At 58.1% G+C, this 23,443-nt stretch overlaps 3 protein-coding genes across 5 annotated transcripts; 1 reads left to right on the top strand and 2 right to left on the bottom strand.

Annotated features, from left to right (window-relative positions):
- Positions 1-74: 74 nt before the first annotated feature.
- TTC31 (tetratricopeptide repeat domain 31) lies at positions 75-9,687 on the top strand. Of its 2 annotated transcripts, none has more exons than XM_004464354.5 (13): positions 75-225; positions 399-487; positions 3,479-3,581; positions 3,702-3,937; positions 4,084-4,167; positions 4,574-4,630; positions 4,743-4,823; positions 4,924-5,118; positions 5,426-5,477; positions 5,570-5,660; positions 5,751-5,892; positions 6,057-6,158; positions 6,352-9,687. In XM_004464354.5, exons 1-13 carry the CDS (start codon positions 186-188, stop codon positions 6,730-6,732), a joined length of 1,653 nt encoding a protein of 550 aa, XP_004464411.1. In that variant the 5' UTR covers positions 75-185; the 3' UTR covers positions 6,733-9,687. The 2 variants fall into 2 exon arrangements, with proteins under 2 accessions (XP_004464411.1, XP_004464410.1); XM_004464353.5 differs by having other exon boundaries at positions 126-225; positions 6,349-9,687.
- A 475-nt stretch (positions 9,688-10,162) lies between these two features.
- On the bottom strand, positions 10,163-12,392 carry LBX2 (ladybird homeobox 2). The gene is made up of 2 exons (XM_004464351.3): positions 12,179-12,392; positions 10,163-11,247 (listed from the first exon to the last, which is right to left on the bottom strand). Exons 1-2 carry the CDS (start codon positions 12,390-12,392, stop codon positions 10,862-10,864), a joined length of 600 nt encoding a protein of 199 aa, XP_004464408.1. The 3' UTR covers positions 10,163-10,861.
- A 6,732-nt stretch (positions 12,393-19,124) lies between these two features.
- On the bottom strand, positions 19,125-21,488 carry PCGF1 (polycomb group ring finger 1). 2 transcript variants are annotated; one of them, XM_004464350.5, is made up of 9 exons: positions 21,343-21,485; positions 20,805-20,910; positions 20,458-20,610; positions 20,219-20,290; positions 19,988-20,093; positions 19,774-19,807; positions 19,581-19,667; positions 19,373-19,453; positions 19,125-19,271 (listed from the first exon to the last, which is right to left on the bottom strand). In XM_004464350.5, exons 1-9 carry the CDS (start codon positions 21,433-21,435, stop codon positions 19,224-19,226), a joined length of 780 nt encoding a protein of 259 aa, XP_004464407.1. In that variant the 5' UTR covers positions 21,436-21,485; the 3' UTR covers positions 19,125-19,223. The 2 variants fall into 2 exon arrangements, with proteins under 2 accessions (XP_004464407.1, XP_058134958.1); XM_058278975.2 differs by lacking the exon at positions 19,373-19,453 and having other exon boundaries at positions 21,343-21,488.
- Between the last annotated feature and the right edge of the window lie 1,955 nt (positions 21,489-23,443).

The following is a 23,443-nucleotide window of genomic DNA, read 5'->3' on the forward strand; positions in this document are numbered from 1 at the left end:
CGCCCCATCCCTGGAGCCGTCATCCCTGGCCCGGGAGCCGCCGGGACCGTCATGGACTCTCTCGTGCTCCGTAGTCAGAGGCTTCTGCCCCTAACAAAGATGGCCGCCCTCTCTGCTCTACCCCGCCCTTCGGCCGGTATCAAATACCAAAATATCTTTCACTTTCGGGTGACTGTTGACAGGAGATGGCGCCGACTCCGAAGACTGTGGAGAGGATCAAGCTAGGTAAACGAGCGTGGCAAGACAGGAGGGGGCCCAAAAGGGCCGAGGCGGCCCTACTTGGGTGTACCTGGGGTCCGGACGGTTTCAGTGGGATTTTACGCTTCACGCGGAGGGCGGAGAGCTCCGGCCCGCCCATCCGAACCCCCCTGACGGGGCACCGCCCTCCTTTGCTGTAGACTGCCCTCTGCGGCTCGGCTGCCCGCTGGGGGTCGCTGCTGTCCCCAAACTCTGCAAGGAATTCAGTCCTGAGGACTACGACGGAGAGGTAAAAAGACTCTCAGCTTTCTCCCACACTGTTTATCTCGGTTACGCCTCCTTTCAACCAGCCGGTGCTGGAGCCCACGAGGGGCCGGCGTCGCGCGGTTAGCTGGGGGCTTTGGGAAGGTGTAGCCTCGGGCCCTGCCTTGGAGAGCTCATGGTAAGGGGCAGGTAGAGTTGAGAGTAGGTAGGAGTTCCTTGGGGAAGACCAAATGGACATAGGGCCAGTATGAACAAAGACGCTGAGGTTTCCTTTTAACTTAAGGAAAGTTAGAAGAACTTCACTGAAGTGCGGTCAGAATGGAGGGTTTGGTTAGAACAGTAAGAGATGGTGCTGGATAGGAGGTAGCAAGTGGCTTGAAAGGTCTTGTCTGGCAGAGGGGGATGTCCTTAAGGGGAAGAGAATCAGATTTGAGAGCACTGAGGAGCTACCCTTTCAACTGCTTCCTAGTCATCTCTAAAATTCAAGCTCAACAAGTCCAAAAATTACTTCATTATCTTTGCAAATTTTCCTCTAATCCCAATTTTGGTTAATAACACAAACTTCCATCCAGTTGCTTAATCCAGAAATCTGAGAGTCATTCTAGAATACCACCTTTCTTTTACCTCACACATTTAGTCAGTTACCAAGATCTTCTGAAATGTCCCTTGGATCCATTTCCTTCCTTTCAAGGTCCCTGCCTTGAATAAGGATCCATTCTCTCTGTTCTCAACAGTTGTAATGGCCTGCTAACTAAACATTGCACCCCTGCCTCATCTCCTTTCCCAATGATGTTTCATTTGAGCTTTGCACTCCAGATCAGCTCCCCTCCCCTTACTCAACAGGCTAAAATCCCAACTCACTAGGTCAAAGTTCTTTCCACAGGGCCTCTGGCTGCAGCTCTTTTAGAAAAGCTTCCTCAGTCTCTCTGTTTCTGCTCTTCATTCAACATGCACTTACTGAGCAACTACTATGTGCCATACACTGTAAACCAAACAGACAAAAATTCTTACATCCAGTGAATAAGAAGTATCTATTAGGGGTAGCCAGTTAACAAACAAATGACATAATATGTAAAACATGCAAAGAAAATAAAAGCAAGAAAGGATGATAGGGAGTACTGGGTAGAGTTAGGAGGCTGTTCTTTTTAGAAGGGGTGATCAGACATATGTTAACCACAATAAAAACTTAAATAGAATTTTAGAAGAGTGATCAGAGAAGGCCTCTTTGAGAAAGTGACTTTTAAATAGAGAGCTGAAGGAGACAAAGGAGTGAGCCATTCACTGGGACAAGAGTACTCTAGGCAGAAGAAATTACAAGTACAAAAGCCCTGAGATGGCAGTATACTTGGTGTGTTCTAGAAATGCAAAGGAGGCCACTGTGGCTAGAGGAGGGTAAAGGAAGGGTAGGAGATGATTCAGAAAGGTCTTGGGGAACCAGACTATGGATGGCTATGTAGAGTAGCATAGATGATGTTTGGGAGAAAAGTAGGTGGTCAATGAAGTCATTTTCCCACCCTTTTTTAAAAAAGATGGCTGGATTGGAGGAGATAGACTGATGATATAGAAAATACAGAGCATAATTTGTGGGTGGCACATCCTGGGGAGGTGCCCAAAAGTGGCATGTGCTATTTATGCCTAAATTCCAGTTGGGAAGTAGAAACAAACTCCCCAGGAAATTGAATTTGGGAATAAGACTTGAGGCAAGTGCCCAATAGTACAGATGCTTTTGAGTCAGGACCATCCTGGGAGGAGCCCTGGATCTAAAATTCTTTAGAAAGTTGAATATGCCCCAATGATCTGAAGTCCTACCTATGGACTATTTTAGCAGCTCAGAGTTTCATGTGGCTTCTACATTTCTCAGTCAGTTGGCTACACCTAGTGAGGGTCTACTCTGCTTCTGTGCCTGGTTAGGCTGCAGAGGGACATAATGATTCCTGCCCTTCAGAGCATACACTAACTGAAGACACAACTCTCATCAGAACCACAGAATGTTTAGGCTAGACCTTGAAGAGTCCTGCCTCATTTTCTAGATGAGGAAGCTGAGGTCTGGAGGTTGAGTGACTTGTCCAAAATGAAAGTCAGGCAGTGGCACAGCTAAGACCAGGATGCACGTGGCTCTGCCACTGCTAGTTCTATAATACCTTGCCAATTATAGAGTGCAATACAAAGCAATGAATAATAAGATCCTAAATTGTGTGACACAGGGTAAGTGAATGGAGCTTGGTTGAGAGAGAACAGAAATAATTGGAGATCAGTGGGTCTGGGAAGGCTTTGAGAGGAGATGGAATTTGAACCAGACCTTGAAGGTAAGACAAGATGTAGTGACAAAGGAGGTCAGAGCCAGAAGGGATCCAAAGATATCTGAGGGAAGTCCCCAAGGCTGAAAGGAGCCTGATGGCTGTGGGAGGAAGGCAGTTAGGCAGAGGCGGATTGCAAGGGAATGCTGGAAAGGGGAGTCAGGGACCTTTTTGGAAGGCTCCGAATCCCAGGCTAAGCAGCTAGATCCAATCCTATTTCCCTGGCAGTGGGGATTACTGGAAGTTTTTGTGTAGGGGAGTGATTCCTGAGAACTGGGTTTTGGGGAGAAACAGATGAAGTACCGTGGAGAGGCCCGCTGGGCGCTGCTGCGCTTGTTCAGGTGTGAGGCCTCCCTAGTGTGAGTTAGATGGGGGCTTCAAGGAGATATCAGGGGCCCAGCTGGAAAAGCAGGTAAGGGGTCTCTGTTCCAGGAGCCTCAAGGTGGCAGGTCAAGGGGGAGATCCTGGAGGTGGGGAAGGCTGGTCTGAATGCCACCCTCAGCCCTCGGGAAGGCAGGAGAGTGAAGCGAGGTGCTACACCGTGAAAGCCATAAGTACCGATTTTGAGGTGCTGAGGTGGGAGAGGTCAGGGCCAGGTAAGGTTCTCTTGGTCTGGGTGACTGGCTCATGGCCATGGTGGAGGCATCGGTGCGACCCAAGCCCCTGGCTCTCCTGAGAGCTCCCCCCAACACCAGCCTCCCCACCTCTTCTCCTCCCAGGACATAGCGGATTTTCTCCGACGGCTTGTGGACAGTGACCCCTTGGGCCTACACCAGATCCGTGTGGATGGGAGCAGCGGGCGGCTGCAGCTGTGGCACCATGGTGGGCAGTGGAGGGGCTGGGCCCAGGGAGGGAGCCGGGCATCCTGGGGAGGGCTGGCCCTCAGGTGCTTTTCTCTCTGATGGCCTCCTTTCCTTCCCTGCCCTTTTGCCCTCCTGACAGATTACCCCCTGGACCATTTCTGTGATGAGGAGCAAACATCCGGACCAAGTGACAGGGACAAGGGGGCCGAGGGACTGCGCACTTACTGTGGTTTCCGAAAGGCCTTCCTATCCCCTCTTCAGGGGGCTCAGCCCTACCCCCAAAGGCCCTCTGCCCCTAGCTCTGCCTCCTTCCCCAGTGGCTCAGACAGCCTGCTTCAGGTGGCCCTGCCCCAAAAGCTCCTGGTGACTGAAGAGGTGAGACTCAGGACAAGGCTTCGTCTTTCCCCGGGGTTCTTGCAATCCCCATGTTCCCATCCCTTTCATCTCCCCTAATCTTCCCCTTTCAAAATCCTGCCATACTTTCTCATTCCCTTTCCTGGCACCTGCCATTCCTGCCCCAGGAAGCCAACCGCCTGGCTGAGGAGTTAGTGGCCGAGGAGGAGCGCATGAAGCAGAAAGCAGAGAAGAAGCGACTCAAGAAGAAGGTGGCTGGGAAGCAGAGGGAGTGGGAGCCCAGAGGGATTTGGGGGTGGGAAAGAGGAAAACTTTGTGAGGACACAGGAGAGAGTTCAAGGTGCCCCGCGGCGGATCCTCTTGCCAGGAGGACCCAAGGGGTCCGGGACTGGAGGATACCCCGAGGCTGCACAGCGGCCCAGCACAGGCTCTGGAGTCGCAGGATACTGCCTGCCGGGGTTGGAATCTGCCTGTGCGTTTACTGTGAGACCTCTGGCTGGTGACTCTCTTGTCTGCATTTTCACCTGTAAAATGAGGATGATCATAATATCTACCTCATGGGCTTGCAGGATTAAATGAGATAACGTATATAAAGCTCAGCCCCGTACATGACAAGTAAGTACCCAGAATTTATCATCTTCATCACGATTATCTTAGCGTCAAAAGGAGCGAAAGCGTCAGGAACGCAAGGAGCAGGGCGGTGGGGAGCCTAAGGTGAGTATTTCCTGGCAGGTGTGCTAAGAGTACCGGGGGCCAGAAAGGTGGGGCTGAGAGGCCAGGCAGCTCTAGGGAATGCCGACTCTGTACCTATCCACCTTCCTTTCAGGCGGAGGCCGGCCCAGATGGGGAGGGAAGCCCCCCATCCAGCCCCAGGAGCCCTGCTCAGGGACAGTGTGGCGAAGAAGTGGTGAGAGCCCCTTCCTTCCCTCCTTGGCCTCCACCCACCTCCTTCTCCCCTCCCCAGGGCCACTTCATCCCCCCCTCCCAACTTTCCTTTCTGCCCACAGGACTCCCTGGATCTCTCCAGCACTTTTGTGTCTCTGGCTTTGCGCAAGGTGGGGGATCGGTCCCCCAGTGCCCAAAGAAAGAAGGGACTGCGCCAGGGGCCCCAAGGCAGGAGCCAGGGCCCCCAGGAGGAGGCGGGTCGAGAGGACGGGAGCCCTCCAAGAGAGGAGAGCCCCAGGCAGAGTCCAAAGGCCGAGGTGAGGTGGGCACCTTGGAAGGGGTGCCAGAGGGCTCGGGGCAGTCCCGAGGTCTAAGGGCCGAGGGGGTGGCCGTGGAAGGGACTCTCTGACCTGAGGCCCGCGGGACCTGGGGTCAGGCTCCATCACTGCTGCGCTGGGCACTTTGCTCTTAGGGAAGATAGGGCTGGCACCACCTTGCGGGGCCGTTGTGGGAAACGCAGGAGTTGGGGGGTGCTCACTGCGGTGTTAACTGTCTGAATAAAGGAGGAGGGGTCGGGGAGGCTGAGGTCCTGAGGCCTGCTTGCCTTTGCTCCCCCAAACCTAGGCACCCCCAGGACTGCTGGCTGCAGCCTTACAGCAGAGTCAGGAGCTGGCAAGTGAGATTCCTTCCTCTCTCCCCCTTCCCCTCGCTCTCCCAGGTGTGGCCCTATCGGAACCTTCCCACCCACCCTTTCTCTCTCCTCCCCAGAGTTGGGTACCGGCTTGGCCCAAAATGGTTTCTACCATGAGGCCGTGGTCCTCCTTACTCAGGCCTTGAAGCTCAACCCCCGGGACCACCGGTAGGTGGGGGCCTGGCCACTGCGCTGGGAGGTCAGGGCAAGGCAGAGGGCCCAGGACCCCGACTTCTGGCTACTTTCGGTCCTTGCCAGGTTATTTGGGAATCGCTCCTTCTGTCACGAACGACTGGGCCAGCCGGCGTGGGCCCTAGCAGATGCCCAGGTGGCCCTTACCCTGCGGCCTGGCTGGCCCCGGGGCCTCTTCCGTCTGGGCAAGGCCCTGATGGGACTGCAGGTAATGGGTCTGGCGCTGGAAGCAGAGGAGGGATTTGGGTGAGATGGGGTTGGGGGATCGGTCTCTGTTGATGGGTGGAACCAGTTGGGGGAAGGGGCTAGCTTGAAGTCCCATCATCCCCTGACACCTCAACTTTCCTCTTTTCAATCCCTCTGGGACCAAAGCGCTTCCGCGAGGCGGCTGCTGTGTTCCAGGAGACTCTGAGAAGGGGGTCCCAGCCTGACGCAGCCCGGGAGCTCCATTTTTGCCTTCTCCAACTTGCTCCGGTAAGGGAGTCAGGCCCACTCTCCTGCTGAGGCAGCAGCAGGGAGAGAGGGCTGGGACTGCAGTGCCAAGCAGTGCCACCTTCTGCCTCTGGGGGGGGCGGGCAGTGGAGTGGCAGCAGGAATGGGTGGAATGAGGGGCATGAGCTGTGCTGCTTGAGAGGAATAGCAGGTGCCCCTTCTCCCTTCTCAGCAGGATCAGCGAGGAGTAATCCCCATGCGACCTCTCTCACCTGAGCTCCCCCAGCCAATTGTCCATGCTGAACTCAGGGCCCCAGGCCTACTTTCTCTCAGGCCCCCTCTGATCGCTGCTCCAAGGGCCACTGGCCTTCTATCTCTGCCTTTGCGTTGTCCCCCATGTCACCTGAGGCCCCCCAACTGGACCCTCCTCCAGGCTCAGAATAGAGGACCCCATCCTCTGCATCTCCAGGATCCCTCAAAGGAGTCTACCTCAAGACAGGTGAGAGAGGACCTCTCTGGCCTTCAGGGCAAGGCCACACGTGCCTCCCACAGGCAGGGCCACCCGGGTGGCAGTTCACTGCCCTGTTCGACACCTTGTGCTCTGAAGCCACAGTGAAGGGTACCCTTGGAGCCATTCCTCTTGCCACAGAGAACCTCCTGATGACAGAAGGAAGCCTGTTTCCATGGAAACACCCTTTCTGCGGTTCTTGAGCAGATGGCTTCTGGGAGCTGTCAGAAAATTTAAAATCCTCCAAGGCTCAAGAAAAGTTCAGACTTTTAGACTCCAACAGACCCAGCAAGGAGGTGTTTGGGGCTTGCTTGGCTTCGTGGCCCTGCGGGATTCCTTCTCCAGCCAGAGCTCTGTGCCGAATGGGGTCATGGATGAGCGAGGCCTGTTTCCTACCCTGCAGCTTGATGGATGCTCAGCCTCTTCGTAACCCCAGTTCCTGGCCTGTTTTCTCTAGCTCCAGCCCTGGTCTGCTCCCAGCCCCTTGTGTTCTGTTTCCTGCATCTCGTTGCTGGGCAGCCTCTGACCTCTTCTTTGCCCAGTGGTCTGATGCTCTCTTCCTCCCACTGCTAGAGGATTCCCCCAGGGTTTGCATTTGGGACGTCCCCTAGCAACCCTGCCTGCAGCAGACAGAGCCCTGACATCCCACCCTGCCCTGTTCCTGCCTCTCTCAAAAGGGGCCTCGGCAGACACCCATGCCACCACTGCCTTGGCCACTCTCTTGCTCCGTTCTGGCTCTGAGCATCATCACTGCTACATGTGACTTCATTCATAGTTTTTCCACCAAGGGTCATTGCCTCAAATAAGGCCCTAATTCTCTACTTCCTGTGTAGGAATCATGGTCTCCTTTTGGTTTTGTCTTCTAAGACCCTGGCGGCTGCCCTTGGCTGCTTCCTTTCCAGCTCTGCATGGGACTCTAAGCTCATTTAAGTTGTGGGTCTGTGGGGGGACTTTGAGGTCCTCAGAGTACCTTTCCCAGCGGGACCATCTGGCTGAATGATTCCTGCTGCCTTATGGGTCTTGCTCAACTCTGTTCACATTGGAGGCAGGGGGTGTTGGAACACCCCCTTTATGTAGGACTTGACCAAATTCTTTTTATTTTTTTATGGTGCAGGCCCTTTAATGTTGCTAGCAGGAAGAACACCAGCTTTGGAGTCTGCCATTTACTAGTTGGGCCACCTGGGGCAGGTCTCAATGTCTGAGCCTCAGTTCACCCATCTATAAAATAGGGACAACTCCTACCTCACAGAATTGTTGTGAGGACTGAGCAAGAATATGCGGGAAGGCCCCTCTGTCAGGCATCTAGGGCCTCGTGGGCGGGAAATAAACGGAACTTTATCTGCCCCTGTCATCCATATTTTCAGTTCCCACAGTGGGGAGAGAGGGGTATCAGTGAGTTATGCATAAATGCACAAACTACTGAGTCCTGGTTCTCAAAGTATGGTCCCTGACATCTGCATCTCCTAGAACATTTCACAAATGCAGATTCTTAGGCCCTACCCTGGACCTTCTCACCAAAAACACCTTGAGAGTGGCACCCAGCAAACTGTTTTAACAAGCCATCCAGATGACACTAACATTTGAGGACCCCCGCTCTAGGACCAAGCAGAGGAGACACCCATCCAGAGGCCATTTTGATGGGACAGGTTTGAGTTTTGTTTATCCAAGGCTTGAATACAAGAGGTGGCAGGAAGAAAGCTGTACTAGAATTTAGGAAATCTCAGGCAGAGAGGGGATATGGCTCACAGCCAATTAACTTGACTAACCCCTCCCTAACTAGAACTATTTATCCTGGTGGTTCTTTGTCCATCCCTGATTGGGGGCTGGGTTTGGGGAGAGTTGGCTGGATTTGTTTAAGGGGTGATTATATTACAGTGACTCCATAAAAGGCCTGCCCATCTGGCCTTCCTGTTCCGGGAGGGAGGGCCTGTCTGCTTTGGGTACTCCACTAGGGTCCCAGCCCCTCCAAAAATGGCCACCCACCACTAGTGTGTGACAGGCGGACTGAGCTGGCTCCTTGTTCTTCCATTTTTTCAACTAAATGTTTTCCCTCTAGCACCTAGCACCTCTTAGCCTATCCTGGACTTGAATCTCCTCCAAGGGTCAAGAGACTTGTGACATCTTACCCCTCACCCCAGGGTGCTCACTGATGGGCCTTAACCTGACAGCCTGGGTCTTAGTCCCCAGGACTGGGAAGAAGGGTGACCAACCATCCTGGTTTTCCCTGGACCGAAGAAGTACCTGGAATGTGGGACTCTCAGTGCTAAAACTGGGAAAGTCCTGGGCAAACCAGAAGGAATTGGTCATTCTACTGGAAAGGTTCCAGAAAGGTAGCTTTTAGGCCATGCTAAAGAGAATAAGGGAGGGGCCCTGAGCAGGAACCAGGGGGCTTATATGTGTGTATAGTCAGTGGCAAGGCAGATGCAAAGAATATTGTACAGACATAATGGCTAACATATTCTTAGCTCTCAAATGAGTGGTCACTGTCAGTTTCTGTCCTTCATACCATTTTTTCTCCCAGTTACCTGGGTTTGTGAGACCATCATTGACTCATGCAATCTGCTGCAGTCACTGGAGAATCACACTCATTCCTCTTCCCTGTCAACCCCCTCAAACCCCACCCCCACCCCCAATACTGGCCCCCCATTCTCTCTGTTCTTACCCTTTCCCTTGGCCAGAGATAATGCTCCCTTCTTCAGGTGTCTCTGAGCCTCTGGTCTGCCCACACATTCAGCTAGATTAGCCTGTCCGGCACATGGCTTCATGTCTCTCCTCTCTAGAACCTCTGAGACCTGTGCTCTGTCTACAGTCTGATGCCTAAACTCCTCCCTTGGGCCTCTTCTCCTCTCTCTCTGAAAACCCTCTGCTGCTTTCACCTGGGCCCAGGCACAGTTACAGGAGGCAGTACTTGCAGTGGCCAAAGGCGTGGGCTCCTGAGTAAGGACAAGTGGGCTAGTCCCTGCGCCACCACTTCCTAGCCGAGGACCTGGCCAGGGACTCCTTCTGTCTCCTCCTCAAGGGAAGAATAAAAGTAGTTGTGCCTCACTGGGTACTTGTGTAAAACTGTGTTCCTCATGTGGCAGTTATTGTCTGAAAATACCAGGTCCCCTTCTGCCTTCCAGCCCCGTTCACCCTCCCTGGAATGGCCTCTCCTGGACCCTCCAACCGAGGCCCTAGCTGCCCCTCGCAGCCCCCCCACTTTGAGCCCTCCGTGGATTATTCCCAGGGCACCCTTGAGAGCAGGGGTGCGCACACCTGGGCAGAGGCACGACAAGATCCGAGGAAGGTGGATGGAATGACAGAGAGAGGAAGCAGCAAAGACGCCAAAACATGGTCTGGAGACCCACAGCAGGCCGGCGACGGGGAAGGGGGGTCCTGTGGCCACCGAGTGTTCCTCTGCCCTCCCCATCACCCTGCAGGGGGGTGCTTAATTACCAGCGGAATAAATGAATCTCACAACTGTCCGCAGGGGAGGTAGTCCGGGGCCTTCACCCAGCAAGGCCGCGACTCCAGGCTCCGCCTCAGCTGGACGCGCCTTCCGGCCGCCGTCGTCGTGAAGGGAATATTTTCGACCCGAGTGCCAGGCGGAGGTCCCGGGGGTCAGCGTGTCGGGCCCGTGCGGGTGCCCAGCACTCCCTGCGTCTCGTGTGTAGAGTTCTTTCGGCGGGGGCGGTGAGAAGGTTCCGGACCCCCATTAACAAGTGACCAAAGGTGGGGAAAGACAAAAGGGTCAGGCGCGACGCCGCCGCTCCGGGGCGGGCCTGGATGTTACCAGCGAGGCCTCGGAGGTGGCAGAACAAAGGCCCAGCGGAGTCCTGCGCCCCCAGGCAGCCAGTGGAAGAGGAGGGATCGTCTGCAGCCGCCGCCATCGTCCCGCCCCCTCCCCAGCCCGGGCTCTGCGGAGCAGAGGGTTAAAAGCCGGCTGGAAGGGTGGGTTCAAATCCTGAACTCGGGGTTCTTCTTTGCAAAACGGGCATACCTGCATCACCTACCGTAAGGGGTAAGGCCTAAAGGAAACATCGCAGCGCGTAATCCCCCGCCACCAAAGCAGTTTTTGCTGTTACCGGCTCCCCGCGCCGGGATCAAGGCGTGGTGCGGCCGTGTCTCAGCTTTATTCTCAAAGACTGGGGAAACGGGGCGCCCGGACTGCGGGCCCCCTCCCTCCCCACCGGAACCCGGCCAGAGCGGAGCGCGGAATTCCGGGCTCCGGGGCCCAAGGCCGGCGACGGGTTCGCCCTCAATCGTCCATCCGTATCCCCTCGTCAGGCGGGTTCGGCCCGGAGTCAGACGGGCCGGGGCCGGGGCCGGGGTCTGGGGCACCGTCCGGCCGCGCGAGGCGGCCCAGGACCCCCGGCGCCAGCGCGCGCAGCGAGGCCACGTCGGCGCGCATCTCCTCCACGTCGCGCTTGAGCTTGGCGCGCCGGTTCTGGAACCAAGTGACGACCTGCGCGTTGGCCAGGCCCAGTCGCGCGGCCAGCCCGTCGCGCTCGGATGGTGCCAGGTACTTCTGAAAGACGAAGCGCCGCTCCAGCTCCAGCACCTGCTGCGCGGTGAACGCCGTGCGGGACTTGCGCCGTCGGCGGCCGGCGGGGCCGGCGCCCAGCGCGCCCGGGGCGGAGCAGCCTGCGGGGATACGACTGGAGTCAGTCTCCGACCCGCGGGAATCAGCTGGGGGTGGGCAAGGAAAAGCTGCGGGTGGGATCGCGCCAGAGGCTCTTGGGGAAATGGGGAAGGCTAGCAGGGGCGCGGGCAGTCGAGGGGCCAGGCAGGGGTCGGAGGTTGGGGCGCGGAGCGAGGCAGCCCAGAGCGTGGGCTGCAGGCCCAGGGCGTCTAGCGGATGGAGGAGGGCGGAGAGGAGTGGGACGAGGGCGGGACAGGCCAGAGTTGACGCGGGGTCAGGCATCTGAGGCTTTCCGGAGTCCTTGGCCAAGAGCGTGGGGCGGCACCAGGGGCGGGGGCGGGCGGGGTTAGAGCGGGGGCAGCCAGCTAGGCATGATGACCATAACAGAATCTCCATCGTGCCTTTCCTGAGCCCCGTGGGTCGCGCGCCAGGCACTTCCTTGGTGACACCGGAGCCCCCTCCTCGAGCCCAAAAAGGAGACAGACAGTGAAGGTACAAAGGGCGAGGAAAGGCAGAGTTCAGAGTTGGGGGCTCTTCGCCCTTCTGATCCTGGCGCCTCCGGAGGAGGGTGGCTGGGCAGAGAGCCTGGACCCGCAGAGCGTTCTGGGCCACCCTTGCCCTGGCTCACTCGTCCACCGGCTGGGGCTCAGGCCTTTTGTCTCCTCTCCGGCCTTGCTCTGTCGCGACTGCCCCGCCTACAGCGAACGACTAACGGTTCACTCAGTTCTTGACAGCCCGTCCCATCCCCAAGGCTCTGGGACTGAAGAGCGAGAGATGCTAGTCGCGGCATGTGGGCTCAGGGCAGGGGACAGATTAGGGTGGCTGGGCAGGGGAAGGAGGGATAGGGAGAACAAAGGTTTCGAGCCCCGGAACCTGGAGGAGGGAGGAGGAGAACAGGCCAAGTCGGAGTGCGCGACTTTGCCAGCGCTGTACCTTCAGAGGGCTGCGGGGCGCGCGCGTCGAGTCCGCGGAAAGTTTTACTAGTCAGCTCCTCCAGCGCGCACAGGGGCGATGCGGCGCCGGGGCCCGACCCCGGGACCTGCGGCGAGGGGGCTGCCTGAGGGACCATGCGCGGGCCTAGGATGTCTGCGATGCTGAAGGACGACCGGGGCGGCCGGGGGGTCCGGGGCACGGGGCCCGAGCTCATGGCCGGCCTGGCTGTGGCGGTCCCGCCACCCGCTCCGCTCCGCAGTTGCCTGGGCCCCAGCGCGCGGCCCCCGATCTGGGCCCCCAGTGTCGGACCCGCCCCTGGCGCGGGGCCCGAGCCCAGTGTGCCCCTCCTCTCACGTCCCCACCCCACCCCCTGTCGCGGTGGGTCTGGAGAAGGTAGATGTCCCCACAGCGTGGGACAGCGCGGAGAGCAGAGGCCCGCGGGTCGGCGCGCCGAACCCGGGCAGGGAGAACGGGCCACAGTGCGGGACGCGGCTCCGCGCACACCCTGGCCGGGACCTTCCCCCGCGGCTCCCAGACTCCGTGTGCCGCCGGCTCCCCGCGGAGCCGCCGCTGCGACTCATAAACTCGACGATAAAATGGCTTTCCGGTCCCAACGGCTGGGACATGTGCAGAGTTCTGAGGAGGGGGATCAGAGCTGACTGCGATCCCAGTGGTGCAGGAGTAGGGCCCTGCTGCGCCCTCTCCTCCCGGGACCCCAGTCTCTGCACCCGGCCTCTCGATTCCCACCCTACCCCTGCCGAAAGCTCGCCCTTAAGCGGGCCTGGAACTGGAAATGATTAGCGGGGCGCTAGCGGGGAGATGTGGAGTGACGGGCGCCAGACTCGGGAGGACCCGGCCCAGCAGAGCGGCTGCAAACGGGAACAGCGGGAGCTGGGGGTACAGCTGTGAAGCACGCGCAGGTGAACGGACCCCTCACCTCTCTGGTTCGCAGGTGAGTGGACCCCTCCTGCTGCTTGCCCCACCTCAGAGGCCCTAAGGAAGTCACAACGCGAGTTGAAATGTCGGGAGACACGGGGCCTCAGGAGAGAGGACACTGCAAAACCCCAGCAGCTGCTACTGCCCCGGAGGTGGCTTTGCCAGGGATGACTGGCTCCTTCGAGGGCTTCCTGCTCCCGATTTTTTTTTTTTTAATAAAGCATTTTGTATTTATTTTTCTTAGAGTAGTAGATTTATAGAAATGGAATTATGAAAGGATACGAGTGTCTTAAAGCTATGCCGCCACATTGCTTTTCAAAAGCATTTCACAATGTAATTCCCACCAGCAGTGAAGGAGTGCTAGTCTCAACACACCCGCACCAGCATGGAGCGCTTTCACTTTTAAAAAAATTATTTGCTCTTTTGGTGGATGGAGAAGGATGACGTCTTCTTGTGTATTGATTTCTAGGGAAGCTGATGATATTACTAGTGGTTTGTGAAACCAGTTATGCTTATGTTGGTGGCACCATGTCTTTCTCTGGCCTCATCGAAGTCTGGATGCTTCTCACAGGACTGGGGTCATGTGTCCGTCTAGAGCCCCCTCCTGGGACCACCTGCCCCTGGCGCCCATGCCTGTGCCTGGCGCTTTCTGGAACTATCTGACCTCACATGCCTGGCTGCCTTCCTTCTCCCCAGGAACTGTGTATTTCCACTCATTCTACCCGTCCTTAGGTTGGCAGTGGGTCTTTATTAAGGTCCTGTAGTTCAGGTGGCAATTCCCAGCTCCGGGAGGCCTGGAAACTGCAGGGGAGCCTGGGCCTGCTGTCACTGCCCGCAGCGAGGGGTGAGGGGGGCAGACTTCAGGGACCCAACCAGACCCTGGGACAGACGCGGCAAGGCCTTCAGAGGCAGGCCTGCCAACCCAGGGACAAACCTCCAGGCCTGGGGTATTAAGTCCTACTTCTTAACATGTTCTGTCGGGCTTCTGCCCCACTCCTATTCCAGGCCCGGGCTCCAGCCCTGCTGAGCAGCCCGCAGTCCTGGCTGTCGGAGGAAGAAGGCACAACTCTCAGCGGACAGCTGCTGGGACAGTGGAGGCAAGTGAGGCAAGGGCTAGGTTCACATATCACACTTGGAATACCCAGACACGCGGACATTCACTGCCCAGGTGCAGAGAAGCCGTGTCAGTCCGGGGGAAATGGCCAGAAGTGGAGCTGGGAGCAGGAAACACAGCAGCTTTCTCCATGTTTTGCAAACAGCTCCATAAAGAACCAGGCTTGTCCTTGCCACCCACTCTCAGAGACTCCCATCACTGCTTCCTCCCACCATTTGTGCAGTGGTCCTCTGTGTGCCCCTGTCCATTCCCTGGAACAAGTGAAGCCTACATTTGGGGGGCCCCAAATAGGGTTCAGCCACCAGAGACACTTGGACTTGATTCCTTGACAAGGGTGAGAAGATGCTTTGAGAGTGGTGTCTACAACAACCGCTTTTGGGGGAAACTCAAGTGGCCTAAGGCACTGATCTGGCCCATCCAAGAAACTCAAGGAACAAGGGGTCTTTTTGGTTAAGATCTGATAGGCGCCTCCTTCCCCACCACTGGGACACTCACACAGTGCCCTCAGTGGTGGCCTGAGCCACACACAACCAGATGGGCCACTGCTGGTCCTGTCAGAGAGGACAGCCAGGCCACAGCGGAAAGGTGAAACGCCTCACAACACTGTTAATTGGTTATTAATGGTGGGAGGCAGGGGAAGGCCAGGAGAGGTCCTCCTGCTCACCGCCTTGCGCCTGCAGACCCTGAGCCACCCCCTCCTCCTGGTCCTTTCACTCAATCTGCAATTTAAGCCGGTCCCTGGAGGCAGTGGAAACCGCGGGACCTGTCACCAAACAGACACAGTGACCTTCACTCAAGCATCCTTTCTGCAGCTTCTACGTCCTTCTTTCCTTTCAGTGACTCCCTGGTGACTGTGGGGAATGTGGGGCTCCCCCAACCCACATTTGCCACCCCCACTCCAGCTCTCGCCTATCTTCTCTCCCCTGCAGCCGGGCTCAGGTCGTGGCCTTGTGCCGTGCCTGGTCGTGGGTTGCCGGGAGAGGATGAAAGGGGAGACTAGTAAACAGAGGAGGTCGTGGACAGCAGCGGCCTGACCAGGGGTGTCCCGGAGGCCACGAACCAGTCCAGACGGTCGCAGGGCCACGGGAGGGGGCTTTCCACAGCACAGCCTTTGCAACTCGAGCTGGGGAGAAACCGGATCTGCAAAGGGGGGCGTTGGAGGAGGGTGAGTGATTAATGAGGGAGATTAAAAGATTAAACCTGGGATCTGGGCTGTGGGGGTGTGGGGGGCGCTCAGCCTCCCCCTTCCCACCCCGGCCAGGGAGCACGGATTCACTCTCCTCTGGGGCCAGCTGGGACACTCCTCCGTGCTTGGCCATTGGGCCTCCTCGGGCTGCACCTCCCACCCCATGGCTCCACCCTCACTGCCGTGGGTCCTTCCCAGAGCCACCCACGGACACCCGCCTTTACCTCTGCCCGCACCGGGTGGGGCGGTTTCCCTCTCGGTCATTCTCCCCCAATCCCTCAAGTCTCCCACCTCCTCTGATTGCCCCCTGCTCCTCATCCCCCGGGCCTCTGCTCCCTCCCCTCTAGAGAGCCCCGCATTCCGACCTTCCCTCTGCGGGAAGGCACCCCTTCCCGTCTAAGGATGCGTCTCGCCCCTCCCCCCATGGCTCCCTCTCGGGTTTCCTGTTCCTCATTCCCCCAGCCCTACCCCCCACCTAGTCGCGTATTCCCCAGCACCCCGCTTCTCACTCTCCTCGCCCACCCCAGCCTCTAGGCTCTCAGGTTTCCCCCGCTCAGCGCCACCCCAGCTCCGGCCACGGCACCCCAGTCTTGCTCACGAAACGACCTCTCCTCTTTGGCCGGGCGCTCCCACTCAGCCCCCTGACCTGTGCGTGAGAGAGTGGGGATGCCCTCAGGGCCACCTGGCCAGGTCGCGGGACGAGGACAGTCTCCGAGACGCGCTGGCCGGCCCCACCTCCATCCTTAGGGCGACCCCCTGAACCAGAGGGAGCGGGAAGGGGAGTGGGGGGGGACGCCAGGCCGAGGGGCGGGGACGGCCGTCCTCTCCTGCGCTTGTTTGCCCTTTCAGGATATGTCACAGCGGAGCGGACGGAGGCAGACACGTACATTTCATCTCCCTGACCTCCAGGGCCGGGGTCTGTGAGCCGCGGCGGGCCCTCCGCGCTGGCGTGTGGAGCCCCGCACGCCGGCGCCACCCCGGGGTGTGCGGGCTGGGGCGAGGAGCGGCTGGGTACGCGAAGCACCCCCCCCCCCCCCAAGCAGATACCCTGAGCCTCTGCTCTAAGGAAGTCCCCCCCACACACACACGTCCCCCCAAGACCAGGGAGGGGCTGGCCAGGCCGAGAGAGGAACCCGTCCTCTGCGCCACGGAGGGGCGAGGTGGAGCCGCGGAAGCGCCTGGGGTGGGAGCGGTCGGCAGGGCCAAGTCGCGGGAGTGGCGGTGCGGGTGAGGACGGACGCCGCCCGCCCTAGCCGGGCGCCCGGGAGGGCGGGGACGGCCCTGAGGCCGCGGAGCCCCAGGGCCCCTTAAGCGAGGCTCGCCGAGGCAGGGCGCACCCACGCCCCCCCCCTCGGCGAACAGGGTCTCCGGTGGGGCCAAGGGGACCCCGAGCCCCCGGAGAGAGCGGTGGGGAGCCCGCGGCTGGCGGGCGTCAGCCACCCCCGCGGGGCACAGACAAAAAGGCGGCGCCGCGGGGCCGCGGGCGGCAGCCGAGACCCCCTGGCCCTCCCCGCGCGGGGCCCGGCGGCAGCGCCTGCCGCTGCTCCTTGGCCGCAAGCCGTGTGCCACCGAAGGTCCCCGCGCCCCGAGGCTGGGGCCTCGGGGCCCCTCGTGCCCAGACGGGGCCTTCTCCACCGCCAAGCCCCAACCCGAGGGCCACCCGCGGGGCCTCGGGGAGGAGACCCAGCCTTCGGAGTGCTCCCCACCTCCCGGCGGCCTCCGGAAGGAGCCCCTGGGCGTTTCTGCTTCCCCTCCCCTCAGCCCCGCCTCTGTCCCCGAGTTTCTCCTTGGAAATGGCCGTCTGGCCACCGTGGGCGTGCCGGGCCTGCAAGAGCTCAGAATGGGCGGGAAGGGCGCGGGAATGATTCCTATAAAGCCTGGCGGTCTGCGCTGGTGTGGAGGCAGGCCCACACCCGGCAGAAGCAGCCCTGGGGGGTTTCCCGGAGGAGGTGACACAGGCCTGGAAGGAGAAGCAGCGCCTTTGAGGAGCAGCGGCCACGGCAGGAGACCAAAAAGAAGGGAAGCTTTGGGAATCTTGGGGCCCGCAGCAGGCAGGCAGGGATCTTGCGCCAGCAGGTGTCCTGTCTCTGGTCACCGCCTTTCCACGCAGCAGCCGTGTGCTCCCTCTCTAGGTCTGAAGCCTCCAGCTTCATCCCGGCCAAGCGGCTGGTGGCTTCCAGGAAGCCCAGGTAGTCTCAAGAATTGCCGCTGCCAGCTGGCCGGCAGGTGTGTGACTCAGCTTTCCCTCCTTCCCTCTGCTGGGTCTCCTCCCCACCTCCCACAACCCTTCGCCACCTGGTCTCCATCCACTGCTGCTGGGGGCCCTTCAAACCACGAGTGACTCACAGGGACCCCCTTGGAGGTGTGGAGGCAGACTTGGGCCCCACAGGATTTAGGCTTTAAACTTGGGTTCTGGGGACATTTATGTAGCCTGCTCCAGGTTGAATTGTTTCTTGCCAAAAGATATACTGAAGTCCTAACCCCCAGAACCTCGGAATGCCACCAAATTTGGAAAGAGGGTAGTTGCAGATGGAATTAGTTCAGATGAGGTCATCTCATCCCTTAGCCCTATTGGGCTAGGTTGGGCCTTTAAGCCAATGACTGGTGTTCTTCTAAGAGAGAGACATCGGAGAACACCAGGTGCCATCTGAGGCGGAGACTGACGTGCCGCATGGCAGGCCAAAGAGCACCACGGATTCCTGGGGTCCTCAGAAGCTCAGAGGAGGCGAGGAAGGATTCCGCCCTACAGGTTTCAGAGGGAGCATGGCCCCCCTTATCTTCCAACTTCTAACCTCCTGAACAGTGAGACAATAAATTTCTGTCAAGCTTGTGCTACTTTGTTACGGCGCTCTCTGAAACTATGACAATTCCCTTGTCCCAGATTCAGCAGCAGCGTTGTTCGCTTCCTTCAGAAACTCCCAGCTTCTGCCTGCATCTGTTACTGCCCCAGTTGGACAAGTTTCTAACTACTCTGCTGAGAGGCCTGTAGAACAGCAACACTGGCTGGGTTTATTTCCAATGCACATTCTGGCATGCACCTGAGTTCATACAGACAAGGAAGTTTTGCTGAATTAATGAATGGAACTCATGCCTTCCTGCTTCCCCTTTTTCCCGAAGCCACTTTTTCTCTTCCTGCTATTCTCTCTCCTTCTCAACAACCCTCTCCTTGCCCTGGATTCCCCTAGCCTCCCTGCTGGAAGGACTGTTGAAATCTTGCACAGATAGCCAGGCCTCCAATTCTCTTTGTCCTCCCCCTCCCTCCAGCTGTGTTTTAGACTCCTCCCTCTCCTCATTCCTCCAGTCAGAGAACCACAGCGCAGTTCTTTGGGTTATCCTTTAAAATCTCATTCTCCATTTCCACAGTAGCCACTGCTCAACCCTGGTCCACGTGCCACCACATGTAGACGGGGCTACCTGCAGCACACAACAGCATACTTGAGAGTGTCCTCCAGAAACCCTTCCCTTCACTGAACAGAGCTGGTGGCCTGGGTTTACGTAGCTCTCTTTCTGAGTTCCCCACGTGCAAGGCCCTCTACCCGACTCCTTTGACAATACATCCAGAGACTATGGACACAGACAAAGGCCCTCCTTCACAATGCAGCTCAGAGTTCCGAGGGAAGCAGGACATGGGAGGCAGACCCAAAGTGGGAGATGCCATCTGACAGAGATGGATGTGTGTGAATGGTGGGGCAATGAGAAAAAGAGATGACTGGTTTTTTTTAGTTTTATTTCAAAAAATAAAGCCGCAATTAATTTTACATAAATATCTGGGGAGGGGAGGGGAGGGGTGTGGGGTGGGGGCTTAGCCCCTACCTCCTCTTCTCTTTCACACTGTATTGTAAGAGCAAAGGGGATGGCTAAGGAGAGAACAAGGGAAAAAGTGGTCAACAGGGATAGGATTACTGAGAGGCTCCCCTCATCCGTCCCTGCCCTAGGGACGGCCCTGGAACTGGCTCACCTTGCCGAACCAGCGGGAAAGCCATATCTGTTTCATTGTCATGTGGTCAGGGAGAACTTCATTGTCAAATAGGAGCTGCACCTGGGGGAGAGGGTGCGGTGCCAGGCTTTAGGGACTCTCCTCTAGGGACTTCCCTGGTCCACCCCAAACTCTGTCCCTCCCTCACAGCCCCTTCCCCCCAAGGAAACCACACTGTAGGATTACTCACATGCTGGGGATTAAGCATCAAGCGGTGACACAGGACCCTCCGGAGATGGCGAACCTCAGCTCTAACGGAACATCGGACATATTTGTTCTGGGGGCGAGGAGGGGAGGGAAGAGGAAAAGGTAGGGTGTGTAAGGGAAGGGCCATGGGGAGGTGAGTCTCTACATAGAGAAGCCCTCCCCTCAGCCCTTCTTACCTGTAAAACACTCTTATTCTTGTCTTTGCCAGAACTAGGGGGGAAACAGACAGAAGTTAGAAGTCCCTATCTTTTCCCCACTTCCCCGCCCACAGCCACAATATGCTCTCTGCAAGGGAACAGACACTCCAGCACTGCTCATCCCCTCCCTGAGCCTCTCTGGCTCCACGTCATTCACACTGTCACCTCAGACGGCCCCCGACTTGCCGCTCACCTCAGCCGCTCCAGGCATAGGCTCAGCTGTTCATCGTAGCGATAGTAGTGGGCCTTAGAGTGGTCGAAACTGCTGAAGGGGAGGCCAAGGTTGCTCAGGGCTGGTTCTGAGGAAGACAGGGGAGGGAGGCGGCTGACAGGTTTCGTATCCCTCCCTCCCCAAAGAGAGCAAAATCGGGTAGGAGGGATGCTCTGGGAGCTTTACCTTACCCTCCCATCACCAGGGACCTACCTTCCCCGCTGGGCTGAGTGACCCGGTCCAAGCCTCGGGACTGGTAGAATTCCCGAATCCGTTTCTCCTCGCCTAGAAGGAGATGGAGTGGGAGAAGTCAAGTATCAGCTATCTCTCAGTTGGTCCTTCTGGCAGTCATTTCCTTTGCTTTCATGAGTCCCACCAAAGCCCTTGTCACCTCAAGCTGCCACCCAGCATCAGTCCCCAAGATGCCCCTCAAATCCAGGCTGGTCACTCACTGTCTTGCAAGCCAGGCACTAGCTTATACACAATGTCCTGCATGACCCGGTCCAGTTTGAGGTTGAGCAGTGGCTGTGTCTCGTGGATCTTGATGTTGCACATGGGGCAGTACTTGCTGGTTTGGAGGTACTTCACAATACAACTCTTGCAGACTACAGGAAGAGTAAAGCACACCCTCAGGCACTCTGGGAATCAGGTTCATGGGCTGGGGGTGGGGGGGGTGGGGGTGTGCCCAAATGGCTGAATAGAAAAGGAGGTCTAGCCCCGTGTACATAGCCCAGAGCCTGGGAGCCATCTAGGCGGGGCCTGAAAGCTAGAAGAGCCTGCCGAGGTCCAGGACACTCACAAGTGTGAAGACACTCTGTGATCGTGGTGGCATCGACGAAGTAGCCGGCACACAGGCAGCAGACGATGTGCTCATTCAGGTCTTTGATCTTCACCCGGACCTCCTCCTGCGGACACACCCTCAGTTACAGATAACCTCCGCCCTCCGCCCCCCTTCCCCAGTGCGTCTTCCCAGCTTGGGGGTCGCCTCTTTCATCAGACCCCACGGCCAAGTCCCACTCCCGACGCTGTCCTCGGGGGGCTAGCGCTCGGGGGCTGACAGTCCTCCTCCGCCCAGCAGGTGGCTCCGCACACAGCGGGGGCTCCTTTCACTTACACTCGCCCGACTCCTCTCCCAGGGGAGACTACACGACGTGGACGGCAGAACGCGCACGCGTCCTAGCCGGGAGTTTGGCAACACGACCACAGGCACGCAGGCGCATTGGGGACCCTGTGTCTGCGCAGGCGCACTGGGCGCCCGGCCAGCCACCGCCCGTCCTCTGGCCGCCCCCAGTTCGTCCGGCTAGGCGACCACAGCTATAACCCTTCCGCCCCTGCACCTCGTTCCGTAGCGGGTCCATCTTGTACACTGACTGGAGCTGGTTCCGAAGCCTCATCGCGATCGCAATCTGGCCCCCCTGAGGAGACGCCATCTTAAAGGCTGATCCCGGCCTGCCACTTCCGGTGCCGCCTGCGGGGCGGGACTTGTCTCCCAGCAACGAGGGCCTAGGTCTGTTCGGATTCGCTGGCCCTCTGTAAGGCCCCGCCCGTGCCCCTTTCTCCCCGTGTGCTCACCTGAGCCCCGCTGGCCCCTCCCCCTCCTCAATCCGTAATTAGAGTGAGGCGGGGGCGTGAGGGCGTGGGGAAGGGTCCTAGCTCTTCGATCTCCTGTAGGAATCACCTTGATGGACCCTACCCAACCAACGCACTAACTTTTGGAGCCTGTAAAAGACTGCCCCCTCCGACTCGAAAAGGCCAGGCGGTCTCCGCACGCCCCCGCCCGGGGTTGTCGGTCTCCTGAGACGACGACGACCCGGTCGCAGAAGCTCCTCTGGGGCCCTGTCCCCGCGGCTGCCACCCTTGTCGGCTGACGCGTCCGCCTGGCAGGGCTTCACCCGGCTCGGCTGCGGGAGTTTCTCCCGGCTTCGCGGAATCTCCGAGTGGGAGCCTGCGGGGAGTGGGGCGTGGGGGGGGGGGACCCCAGGGACCTGGTAGTGATCCTGTCCCTCCGGCCTCCCCCTGCTGCCGGGGATGGGGGGAGCAGGCCCTGGTTAATGATGATGATTTAATCATCGGCGCCTGCGGAGGCCTGGGACAGACTAATGCAGAGCAGATGCCGAAGGAGGGGGGCAGGACGACGAGGACGCTGCGGCACACAAACCCGCGCGGGCACCAGCGCCTGCAGCCGCCGAGGAGCGGCCCCGCGGCCCGGGGCCCCCGAGTTTGTGCGCCCGGTGTCCTTGCCCTCTGGGTGCTTAGAGCAGGAATGATAAACAAGATTAAGCTCTCCACGAAGTGTTAGCAACAAGTGCAATTGGAGATTAGAGGAGGGAGAGATCCCAGTGAAGACTGTGAAAGACCTTCTGGAGAAAGTGGGACTTGGTGCGGACACAGTTTTGAGATGAGGGTAGAAGTGTGGAAACAGAGAGCAAAGGCAGAGTGGAGGGGAATGGCTGGAGAGGGGCAGGAAGGAGGCCAAGGCGCAGGTTCGAGAGTGGCGCTAGGGGACGCCCGGGCCTTAAGGAGTTGAGACTTCTAGCCTGAGGGTAATAGGAAGCTAGCAGACTTTTTTGACCGCCTGAAGGGAGGGAGTTGCCCTGTGAAAGGAACATTTTCGTTCATTTATCTTCAGAGTGGATTGGAGTGGAGAAGAGACAAGCAGTTAATGAGATTGGTGATTTATTAATCAACTACTTCTTGCTACAGCCACTGCTACCTCCCTGGTCCAAGCCACCACCGCCTCTCTGCTGGATGATGGCAGTGGCCTCTTGACTGCTTTCCTTGTGTCCACCTTTGCCCCTCTTTAGTCTATTCTTAACATGGCCCCTCTGTTAAATGTAAAAGGGCATGAGGAAAGTGCTTGAGGAGACAGATGTTATTATTTTGATTGTGGTGATGGTTTCACAAGTATATGCATATGTCAAGACTTAACCAAATTGGGAAGCGGACTTGGCCCAATGGATAGGGCATCCGCCTACCACATGGGAGGTCTGCGGTTCAAGCCCCAGCCCTCCTTGACCCGTGTGGAGCTGGCCCATGTGCAGTGCTGATCCTCACAAGGAGTGCCCTGCCACACAGGGGTGTCCCCTACGTAGGGGAGCCATACGTGCAAGGAATGCACCCCGTACGTAAGGAGAGCTGCCCAGCGTGAAAGAAAGTGCAGCCTGCCCAAGAATGGCGCCGCACACACAGAGAGATGACACAACAGGATGATGCAACAAAAAGAAAAAAACACAGATTCCCGGTGCCTCTGATGAGGATAGAAGCGGTGGTAGAAGAACACACAGCGAATGGACACACAGCAGACAACTGGGCGGGGGGAGAGGGAGAAATAAATAAAAATTTTTAAAAAAGACTTATCAAATTGTACACTTTAAATAGGTGCAGTTTTGGGGGAGGGGGAGGGTATATGGGAATCCCCCTATATTTTTGATATGTCAT

This window comes from Dasypus novemcinctus, chromosome 17 (genome assembly GCF_030445035.2).
Source record: "Dasypus novemcinctus isolate mDasNov1 chromosome 17, mDasNov1.1.hap2, whole genome shotgun sequence".
In the NCBI taxonomy this organism is placed as follows: domain Eukaryota; kingdom Metazoa; phylum Chordata; class Mammalia; order Cingulata; family Dasypodidae; genus Dasypus; species Dasypus novemcinctus.

What these genes read in the sequence shown, in the direction of transcription:
- TTC31 (XM_004464353.5), top strand. Translation starts at nt 186, where the DNA reads ATGGCGCCGACTCCGAAGACTGTGGAGAGGATCAAGCTAG. An exon ending in TGTGGAGAGGATCAAGCTAG is followed by an intron (nt 226 to 398) that starts GTAAACGAGCGT and finishes CCTTTGCTGTAG; the next exon opens with ACTGCCCTCTGCGGCTCGGC. An exon ending in AGCTCCTGGTGACTGAAGAG is followed by an intron (nt 3,938 to 4,083) that starts GTGAGACTCAGG and finishes TTCCTGCCCCAG; the next exon opens with GAAGCCAACCGCCTGGCTGA.
- LBX2 (XM_004464351.3), bottom strand. Translation starts at nt 12,392, where the DNA reads ATGAGCTCGGGCCCCGTGCCCCGGACCCCCCGGCCGCCCCGGTCGTCC. An exon ending in CGCCCCGCAGCCCTCTGAAG is followed by an intron (nt 11,248 to 12,178) that starts GTACAGCGCTGG and finishes GTATCCCCGCAG; the next exon opens with GCTGCTCCGCCCCGGGCGCG.
- PCGF1 (XM_004464350.5), bottom strand. Translation starts at nt 21,435, where the DNA reads ATGGCGTCTCCTCAGGGGGGCCAGATTGCGATCGCGATGAGGCTTCGG. An exon ending in TGGACCCGCTACGGAACGAG is followed by an intron (nt 20,911 to 21,342) that starts GTGCAGGGGCGG and finishes GTGTGTCCGCAG; the next exon opens with GAGGAGGTCCGGGTGAAGAT. An exon ending in AGTGCCTGGCTTGCAAGACA is followed by an intron (nt 20,291 to 20,457) that starts GTGAGTGACCAG and finishes ATCTCCTTCTAG; the next exon opens with GCGAGGAGAAACGGATTCGG.